We start from the raw sequence: 11,443 nt of genomic DNA on the forward strand, positions 1-11,443 counted from the left end.
TTTTACCGTATGGACGCACTAAAACTACAAAATAGATGCTGTCGAAGTGGAGGCACGTAAATAAGAAGCGCCCACAAAACAGAAAGCGGCTTGAAGATGCTCTGCAAAACATAATCCATGCAACATTTTGACCAAAAAACCACCATTTCATGTTATGTAGACCACAAGGAAGTCTTTTAAATCTAGAAAACAATCATAATATGACCACTTTAAGGAGTTTTTCAAAAAATTGTTCACAATTCTCTTAGCAATTAAATAGCTTTTTTTTTGGGAAAGAAACTAAAAACAATACTTCATTATCATTACTTATTTTTTCCAAAACTTCCTCTTCACTTTAACCAAACTGTGTTTACATCCATTAGAGCACAATAATTAAGTAAAAAAAAAACACAACTTCACAGGTGTCAGTGCCACACCCCACCGCAAGTTCCTGTTTTATGAATATCTTCAAGTTAACATTTTGAACTGCTGTTTTTTTTATTTTAAATGTTTTCCCTTTAATAATCTAACTCAATTAGATAATTACATCTGACATTTAAAGTTCAATTTAATTGTGGATAATTGTCCCATAATTAGCATGCAAGACATTCCAGGGCTGTGTCCAGCTAGCATATAAAAGGATGGCTCGTGGTTGTCCTCAGTATCAAGCATCTTCACTGCAAAGGTAAGACGACAACTTTACATCTTACTTTTACATTTTTAATTCAACAATGTTTGTCTCTCATTGCTCAGATGGCATTTTCTCTTGGCGTCTTCCTCCTGTGTGCGATCTGTGGGGTGTTGACTCAACAGGTAAGTCCAAACCTCACCTGCTGACTTAATAATCCAATGGTTGATGCCGTGTTGTGTTCATGAAAGTTAATGTTCTTTTCTTCTTTGCAGGCCAATGGTTGGTAGCTGTTACACTTGGACACTTTTTCCACATACTTCCTGTTCTTTTTCACATAAAATAACATTTGTGTTGCAGGTAAATACATCTACCAAAAGGGTCCCGAAACCTTTAAAGAAGCAAAGGTACATAACTATTTCATGCTGTAAACCGTGCTAATAAGAGGATTCAGTTTGGTGATCCTGTTTTGTACTTTGTCTCATCAGGACATATGCATCAATAAGTTTGGTGCCAATCTGGTGTCAATCCACAATGACCTGGAACACAAAGAGGTTCTTCAAGTGATCCGCAGCAATAATGGCGGAGCCATCGTAGACACCTGGATAGGACTCGATGACATCATCCAGGTGTGACCAGTAGCAAAGTCCACTGAAGGGGAACAGTGGGTAGAGGCGGGACTGGGTGGTGGTCTGAGGTCAAGCTGATACAGTGGTGACTCTGCCAACACCTGTGGCTTTCTGGTCTCTGACTCGGATGCTTTCACAAACTCCCTGGGCTTCAAGTTGCCCTGCTAGAGAAGGTCTGCTGGGTTTGCCTTGCATTTAACCTGCATTGTCTTCAACATCTGTAGCAGGGGTCTTTTGCAGGCTGTCCATCAGGTAGTGGGTGTGTCTGTCTTTGGGGTGTGTGCATTCTTGAGGCCTATTGCTGCCTCTGCTTTCATTGGTGTCCTCGCTGTCTAGTCCGGGGTGCACAAAGTGGGCACCACTGTCCACACACTCCCCTGTTCCCCAGTGCATATATTCTAGCGCTGCATGACTGCTGCCAACACAACAGATACACTCTGACACTCTTTCAAGGGTGCAGATACCAAGTAAGGCAGTGACCCTTTTTTAAAAAGTGATTCAATGAAATGTGATTGTCTTCCAGGAGGGTTCCTTTGTTTGGAGTGCTGGCACACCCTATGTCCCTAGTGCCTTTAGTTCATTTGCTGTCAAAGGCAATATTAAATCAAAAGACTATGTGTACATTGGAACTGGTATGAAGAACAAAAACTTAAACACTGGATATGATTAGTAGAAGATTTCACAAGTTGTTTTGTTTTCTTACAGGTGGAATGGGGTGCGCTAGCAAAGGCAGTGTCCAGAGACCATTTGTTTGCGCCTAAGATATATAGTCTAATCGACGACAGCGGCCCTACAAGACATGAGCAAACTATGACTCTGCATGTCATATATTGGCCAATAAGCTTTTCAATCTGTCCCACGGAAAGCTTCCAAATTCGCTTTTACCGCCTTCAACATTCAATGCTATTGAATAAATGGTTTCTGAAGCTGAAGCGCGGTGGCTGGGGTCTGCAGACTAGCATGGTGGAGGACAGAAAAACAATATTTCTGCGACAAAGTTCTTTAGAAAATTTCCATTTTATGGGACATTTGTGAGTTTGTTTTCTTGTTTGGCTGTGTTGTTTGTCACATTTTTGCTGTGTTTGTGCTTGATGGCAAAACATGTCTATGAGGTCGTCGCTTGGGTGTTCAGATACTCTTGATGTTCAATGTTTTATTGTTCATCTACACTCTGGCTGTCTTATTCAATAAAAACCTTTAAAATCAAAGTTTTGTCTATCATTACATCCTGGTGAATTTTTCTCCACAGTCACATTTATAAACGTTATCAGCATTGATCTGCATCAGAATTTATCAGTATCAGAATTTATATTTTGAAAATGTACACCGTTAAATATATATCTTGAAGACGAACATAACCGCCATCTTGTTTTACACACTTTCCAAAATAGAGAATGTTGTTGCGTTAAGAAGCTAACGCTAAGCTTTTATTTTTATTTTTATTGAGACAAAGATAATTTATGTATTTAATATTTGTTTACTTACTATGGTATATTATTTGTTTATTATTTATTTGTTCACTGTTATGTTACAGAGAACAAGGAAATATGATAAAATTGCTTTGGTATGAAAAGGGGTAGGATTAAATAAGCTCAGCTTCTACCTACTCCTTTTCGGACGTGCTGTAAGAAACAACTGTAAATATGTGATGAATTACATTGTATTGTATGCATGTTCGAAATGAACTGAAACTGAACTGAACTGAAACGTTGTTGACAGATAACATCAACAATGGCCAGAATGTAGGTGACGAATGCCACGTGTGTGACTATGTGGTATATCAAACATCAGTTTGAAGATTATTGTTGAGAGAAAGAGTCCCAGACCGTAGTCGAGGAGCACATGAGGGACGTTCCCTCCATAGTCGATGATTTCAACACCCTTCACTTTACCCGACAATGGGTCTGCTAAGCTCTGCTTTCGGGTCGGAACAACAAGGCCGCCGATTCGTTACAATTTGGTCGCTTTATTCTTATTTCTGCAGGACACAACCCGAGACATTCACCACTCCTGCTGCATGCTACCACTCCCTCTCCTAACTTTTCCACTCACTTCACTCACCCAACACACTGCCATTCTTAAAAGGAGCGCACACACACATATACGCTACTCTCTTAACACTTGTGTGGTTGCACCGTCTTTCTGTCTCGCTGTGAATTCACTGCATGGAGTGAGAAGAGAAACTGTGATATCTTGATGTATCAACTCAATAACAGAAACTTGTCTTTTACTTTTGTTGGTTTTAAGGCAGACAGTGAGGCAACATCCTGTCACTTCCAATGTGTGGGTTTATTTAGTTGCTTCCCAAAGTCTTTGTGTAGTGTTCAATAGTTTATACACTACTGCCATCGAGTGTCTTAAATCTGCAACTACCTTCAAATATACTTTAACTATTTGATTACTATCACCGCGCTCATCCTACCTGGCTACCAGACACTCTCTCCACTGATAAATAGCACCATTGGAAAATTAAATAAGTCATAAAAAGTATCAATAAGTATCGATATCGATCAATATAAAAAACGCATATAATAATATAGTTTTCAGCTATATTGCCCATATTTTTTATATTCTAGTCCAAGGCAGCCCTCAAGTCAAAAAGTTTAGAACACCTCTGCCCTAGGCAACACATGTACCCAACTTAAAGCAAAACAAAAAGAATAAAGTCGAATACAAACAAGCGATTAAAGCTAAACCACCATCAAATAATAATATTCAACTAACTAAATAATGCAATCAAAAGCAAATATATATATATATATATATATATATATATAATTTTTTTTAAAATTATTTTTATTTATTTTATTTTATTTATTTATACATATGTAAGTAGTCCTTCATAAATATTTAAAACATTAATTGACTATTTAATAATAATGTCCCACATAACTACTACACATGACCAAAAAAGCTATTGACGATTTAATTTTTTTTTAAAGAAAAAAAAAACTGTCATAAGCAAAGTATGAACAGAGTATAATAATGGTGATGAATAAAGAATGTGAGAGTGGTTTTGAAGTTTCTTGGTCACATGACCAAATGCTATTTTCAAAAATGTTCAACAAATTAAAAAACTGCAAAAAACAATGTGCTACAGTAATGATGAACAAACAACATGAAAGTGATTTTGAGGATCTAGGTCACATGACCAAAAAGCTGTTGACGGTTGAAACGTTCTGCTCCTGCTATTGAAAAGGGATTTTTGCGACAGTTCTGTAAATAAAAGAAAAAGTAGTTCCCACTATGGAACTAATCACGTTTCCTTTAGACAAGATCTCAATGATTTAGTCACGTAACACTGTTTTCCTGTTAATGATATGTATCAAAAGTATTGGTATTTTAATTTAAAAAATCAATATTACAGCATAAAGATCTGGTATCGTCGGTATCGATATTTCAGCGGCGGGGAACTGTTATAGGGTTTGTGTTGTCACAACACCCCTTGTGGAATGGTATGCCCCGCAGCATGGGGGAGGTGTGCGTGTGTGATGTTCCAGCGCCAGTTGAATACAATCGGATTAGAACAGGTGTCAAACTCGTTTTCATTGAGGGCCACATCGCAGTTATGGTTGCCCTCAGAGGGCCACTTCTAACAATGAGTAATATATGAATATACATGTATATATATAATAATACATTTTTTTTTTTTACATAAGCTGCAAAAAAATATAACATTTTCACTTTAAAAACTGGCAGCTCAGTCACCAGAATTTTACAGTAAAAGCAGTGTTTTTTTTATAGCATATAAAAAAAATGTAATACCGTATTTTTCGGACTATAATCGCAGTTTTTTTCATAGTTTGGCCGGGGGTGCGACTTATACTCAGGAGCGACTTATGTGTGAAATTATTGACACATTACCGTAAAATATCAATTAATATTATTTATCTCATTCACGTAAGAGACTAGACGTATAAGATTTCATTGGATTTAGCGATTAGGAGTGACAGATTGTTTGGTAAACGTATAGCATGTTCTATATGTTATAGTTATTTGAATGACTCTAACCATAATATGTTACTTTAACATACCAGGCACGTTCTCAGTTGGTTATTTATGCGTCATATAATGTACACTTATTCAGCCTGTTGTTCACTATTCTTTATTTATTTTAAATTGCCTTTCAAATGTCTATTCTTGGTGTTGGGTTTTAGCAAATACATTTCCCCAAAAAATGCGACTTATACTCCAGTGCGACTTATATATGTTTTTTCCCTTCTTTATTATGCATTTTCGGCCGGTGCGACTTATACTCCAGAGCGACTTATACTCCGAAAAATACGGTAAATGGAATGGAAAAACAATACCACTGTTTTTAGCGGTAACATTTAAGCAACAGAGCTGCCAGGTTGTTTTTTTTACCTTAAAATCATGTTTTCATTTTTTTTTTTTTTAATGTTTTAGTGTCTTACTGTATATGGAAAAAAACTGTACCAAAGTTGATTTTATGGTAAAAAAAAAAAACTGGTAAAAAATGTAACTGTAAAATCTATTTTAAAGTTTACAATTTGATTGATAATTTGTTTTGAAATAATAAGTCAAGCAGATATTTAACTACAGTATTTATCTTTATTTTAACAAAAAATATTTTTTGAATACATGATAATATAATATTTAGAATTTGATAATATTGAATTTTAAAAGATATGCAATTGCATGCAATACATAATTTTTAATGTCAAAAGGGAAAGAACAAATATATTTAGTATGAAAAGATTAAGCATTTTATTAACGCATATTATTTCCAGGCTTTCGCGGGCCACATAAAATAACGTGGCGGGCCAGATTTGGCCCCCGGGCCTTGAGTTTGACATCTGTGGACTAGAATATACACTGTTGTCTCGGGTCTCATTATTCTTACATGCAAACAGGAACCTACAAGGTCCAGCAAAAAGTCAAGTGAGCTCCACAGTTGAATCAGAGTTCAAGTCACTTCCAAAGTGTACATCAAAAATATTCACGGTTGATGAGGAAGGTTGGTGATACAATTTGTGATGTAAATGTACTTTTTGTCATGTTTTACCGAGTGTACAATTTAGCAGTTGAAATGCTATCTTGGTGCATTTTCGTTTTGCATTGGTTGTTGCTCACTTCAGATGTATTATTATTTTTGCACTTTAGTCAATATTATTTTCCCCCTGTAGACATCAAAACCAGTGGAGGTGTAAACCACATATTGTGTGTGTGTGCGTTCTGATCACTCATTGCAGGTAATAATTGTTGCACTGTGTGCGCTTTATGTGTCAAAACGTTTATATTAAAGTTTATATTGTCCGCCATGTTAACAAGGGAACATTGCTACCTGTTATATTTGCTGGTCACCACTAGAGGGTGCCAGAAGTCAATTTAATTATTTGTTTCATGTTACGTCTTGTATTTTGTATTTTTCTATTTTTTATTTCATAAATATATAAAAAATAAATATGTTGGTTTAAAAATATTTGTATTGAATTAATTGTAATAGCAGTAAAGATAAAAGCAAGTTAAAACCACTATACGATCACACGTTAAAAAGTATACTGTTAAAAACGAACATCGAAACTGACATCGGAACCAGCGGAGGTGCTAACCACATATTGTGTGTGTGTGTTCTGACCACTCATTGCAGCTACCAGGAAAGAACCACATCATCCAATCCAGCCTGTGTGTGGGTTCTGGGCGGCACGGGTACTGTAGCGGCTACTCTTGCATTCCAAAAAAGTTTCGAAAAAATAAAAATAAAGTAATGCAGAGTAGTCGTGAGGAGGAGGTGTTTGACTCACTAAATTCCTTAATAAGCACTCGCGGAGATATTTCTAGATTCCAAATGATCATAATTTATTTTCACAAACAAAAAATATTCTCCTTGGTTGACTTTCAACATAATCAAAATAACTTATTTAGCGTGGCTTCAAAATAACTTGTTTTAGTGTGGCTTGTTTAGCGTGGCTTCAAAATAACTTGTTTTAGTGTGGCTTGTTTAGCGTGGCTTCAAAATAACTTGTTTAGCGGTAAACAAACGGTTTCACTCCTCACTTCTTCAACATGATAGACAGACAAAGGGCACCCAGCTGCCCTGTCTTCTTAATTATAGGAGGAGGAAGTGGCTCACCAGTAGGAGCGTGAGCAGCTGAAAACAATCAGTCAATCACAATTCAATCTAAAACATCCAATAATTCATTAACATCATTCTTGACATTATTTGATTTCATTGTCAAACAATTAATAAATAAATAATATAGATAGGCTCCAACTGGCTCCAACATCCCGGCCCCTAATTGTGTGCTTTAGCAAAACAATTACATAAATAATAATATTCACAGGAGCCATAATAGAACAATATAATCCAAACAATTATGTTCTTCAAATTCAAAATTAATTAAGTTACTTGAGTTATTAGTCAAGTCTCATCAAAGTCCATAGTCATATCTGAAGCGGTCATCGAGTCTGGAGAACCGAAGCCCCCTCAGTCCATCAAGCTGCTTCCATTAGCAGGCAGAGTTCATCTATTGGTCGTTGAACTGTGTTGGTCTTGGTTTTAACCAAAACACTTCTCACAAAGCCTTTGGCATCTGGAAATGTCTTTACTTGTTCCATGGTCTTGTTATGTGTTTCCTTGTTCCATGGTCGTGTTATATATTTCCTTGTTCCATGGTCCATAGTCTTGTTATATGTTTCCTTGTTCCATGGTCTCGTTGAATGTTTCCTTGTTCCATGGTCCATGGTCTTGTCCTTGGTGTAGTTCTTGATTTTCTTATTTTTCTCCTTTTCGACTGTTCTGTGCACATCTTTGCCATCTCCTTTTCCGCCGTATGGGAATGTGTAAGGATCAGCCTCTAAGAGCATTGGCTCTTGGTTAAAAGGTAAGCTTCCCCTCCAACCGTACAGATCTCTGAGTTCCTCCGTTTTGTCACGTTTGTCTCCTTTGTCCTTCTTGACCTTTTCTTTGGCTTTTTTTTGGAAGAAGAGGAGGAATGCCGATGTCTTTCTTTCTCTCTAAACTTATCCTGAGGTGTGACTTTGTATTTATCCCGGAAAGGCAGTGGCAGAGGATCGTGTCCATCTTTAAGAAAGACTGAACTTGAGGCGATCTCAATAGAACATTTATCCTCAACTGATATCTCATTTTTCTTCTCATATATGTTTTCAGAAAAATCCTGGTTATATTGTCTGATGAGGAGGTCCTTCAGCTCAATTACTGAGATTCTGTTAGTTGACACTGCAATGGGCCCAGCATGTTCTGTAGCACTGCAACTGAGTGGTCCAGTTACCACCCATCCCAGTATGGTTTGGACTGCATATGGTCCATTCTTTTGACTGTTTATTATATTCCACGGCTCCATTGCCCGAGGAACATCAGTCCCAATAAGAAGTTCAATGTCTGCTTCAATTTTTTTTAAGTCAATGCCACCAAGATATGGCCACCTCTTCAAGTCAGCCTTTGTGATGATGTTTTTCTTTGAGACAGGTATCTTGCTCTGTGTGTACACTTTCAGCAGGTCCAGATATGTGAACCCTTCCAAGTCTCCAACCTCCAGTCCTCTGACCTCATAGGTCTTCGCAGGATTTTCCTGTCCCATTGTTCGCAAAATAATTTCTGTTTTGCGTCCTTTCACATTCAGTCTGTCCATTAGATTTTCCGTGCAAAATGTTGCCATGCTGCCTGGATCGAGAAAGGCATAGGTCTGAACATAGCTGTTCCCTTTTCCGGCCTTAACTCTGACTGGCACGATTGCAAGTGCACAGTCTTTCCCGGCCCCGGTTGCATCACCGGCTGAAACAAGAGCAATGCTTATAGGGGTTTCTTCTGTCTCAGCAGTGGGCTTTGCTTGATTTTCCTGCCTTGGGCCTTTATCACTTGAAGTATGAAGTACAGTAGGATGTTTCATTTTGCAAACCTGACACATTAATCTTCTTTTACAATTTTTGCTTAAATGACCTTTTAGTAGGCAACCAAAACAATATCCTTGCCTTCTTAAAAATTCAACCTTTTTGTCATGTGACTGTGTTTTGAATTGTGAGCAGTCAATCAGAGCATGTTTGCCATGACAATATCCACATGAAGGGATGATACCACTGGGTGTGGTTTGAGCAGGTTGTTGTGGAACAGATGATTGTTTTACAGTGCATCATGCTGGCTCTGTATTCACAGCTACTGAAGTAGCAAAGCTGCTTCTTCTTTGGCTGATTGGTTTTAGTTCACTTGTGCTTCTTGGGAGAGGCCTTTTTGTTGTTATTTGGTCTTGAATGTCTCCAAACAACGGATCCAAAAGCATCTTGGCATACTTTTCCACAAAATCCACAAAGTTGTTAAATCTGATTCTCCTGCCAGTTCTCTGTTGTGTCTCAAAAGCTGTGCTTCGCCACCTTTCTCTGAGTTTGTAGGGTAGTTTGGATGTAATTAGCCTTAGGTTCGATGGGATATCAAGTTCTTCCAAATACTGTAAATCTTGCATTACATTACAGCATCCTCTCAAATACATTGCATATGCATGCAGCATTTTCCCATCCTCAGCTTTAATCGCTGTCCAATTCAAGGCTTTTTCCAAGTAAGCTCCCGAAATCTTCATCTCATTTCCAAAATGTTCTTTTAAGAGGCGCCTCGCTTCATTATAGCCCCTACTGGCTTCCATGTGCAAACAGCTGCAAACCAAGTCTCTTGGCAAACCAGAGGTAAACTGCTCAAGGTAGTAGAGCCGGTCTTGATCATTATCAGTCTTGTCTTCAATCAAGTGTTCAACTGCATGGATAAAAGACTGATATGCCAGTGGGTTACCATCAAACACCGAAATCTCTCTTGCTGGTAGTAGAGACAGGTTTATTTAGATCTTCTGATGTGTTGGTGTTCCTTTTAAGTAGAGGTCTGTGGAGACTTAAGATGGTTTGGTGAAGTGGGGTCTTGGGTATTGCACCGAACTCTATAAAGTCCACATTGCTCTCCATAGTTTCTGTATCATGGTGAGAATCATAATACTCAGTCATGCCATCACCCGGAGGTTCCTGAGCCACATCATGGCTTTCATGAATTAAATCACTTTGAAGGATTTCTATTTTAGCAGTTGATGCTGCGAGGTCTGCTTCCAACTCCATTTGCTCCATCTTTGCTTTAAGCTTTGTTTCCAGCTGTCCTGTCTTCTTAATTATAGGAGGAGGAAGGGGCTCACCAGGAGCGTGAGCAGCTGAAAACAATCAGTCAATCACAATGAAATCTAAAACATCCAATAATTCATTAACATCATTCTTGACATTATTTGATTTCATTGTCAAACAATTAATAAATAAATAATATAGATAGGCTCCAACTGGCTCCAACAGGTACACAGCAGTTACACATACATCCATACATGTATATACACATAAATACATGCATACATACACACATATATACACACATATATATATATATATATATATACACACATATATATATATATATACATATATGTATGTATGTATGTATGTATGTATGTATGTATGTATGTATGTATGTATGTATGTATGTATGTATGTATGTATGTATATATATATATATATATATATATATATATATATATATATATATATATATATATATATATATATATATATACATACATACATACATACATATATGTATATATATATATATATATATATATATATATATATATATATATATATATATATATATATATATATATACATACATACATACATACATACATACATACATACATACATACATACATACATACATACATACATACATATATATATATATATATATATATATATATATATATATATATATATATATATACACACCACACACACACACACACAATTATGTACAAACCCCGTTTCCATATTAGTTGGGAAATTGTGTTAGATGTAAATATAAACGGAATACAATGATTTGCAAATCCGTTTCAGCCCATATTCAAACTGAATGCACTACAAAGACAAAGATATTTGATGTTCAAACTCATAAGCTTTATTTTTTTTTTGCAAATAATAACTAACTTAGAATTTCATGGCTGCAACACGTGCCAAAGTAGTTGAGAAAGGGCATGTTCACCACTGTGTTACATCACCTTTTTCTTTTAACAACACTCAAACGATTGGGAACTAGAGGAAACTAATTGTTGAAGCTTTGAAAGTGGAATTCTTTCCCATTCTTGTTTTATGTAGAGCTTCAGTCGTTCAACAGTCCGGGGCATTGTCTTTCTGAAATAAGCAGGGGCGT

At 36.7% G+C, this 11,443-nt stretch overlaps 1 protein-coding gene across 1 annotated transcript; it reads left to right on the forward strand.

The window, feature by feature from the left end:
- The first annotated feature begins 861 nt into the window (after positions 1-861).
- Positions 862-2,363, forward strand: LOC133648711 (low affinity immunoglobulin epsilon Fc receptor-like). Its single transcript, XM_062045099.1, has 5 exons — positions 862-889; positions 968-1,014; positions 1,096-1,236; positions 1,760-1,868; positions 1,942-2,363. Exons 1-5 carry the CDS (start codon positions 862-864, stop codon positions 1,995-1,997), a joined length of 381 nt encoding a protein of 126 aa, XP_061901083.1. The 3' UTR covers positions 1,998-2,363.
- Positions 2,364-11,443: the final 9,080 nt, after the last annotated feature.

This window comes from Entelurus aequoreus, linkage group LG01, assembly GCF_033978785.1.
Source record: "Entelurus aequoreus isolate RoL-2023_Sb linkage group LG01, RoL_Eaeq_v1.1, whole genome shotgun sequence".
NCBI lineage: Eukaryota > Metazoa > Chordata > Actinopteri > Syngnathiformes > Syngnathidae > Entelurus > Entelurus aequoreus.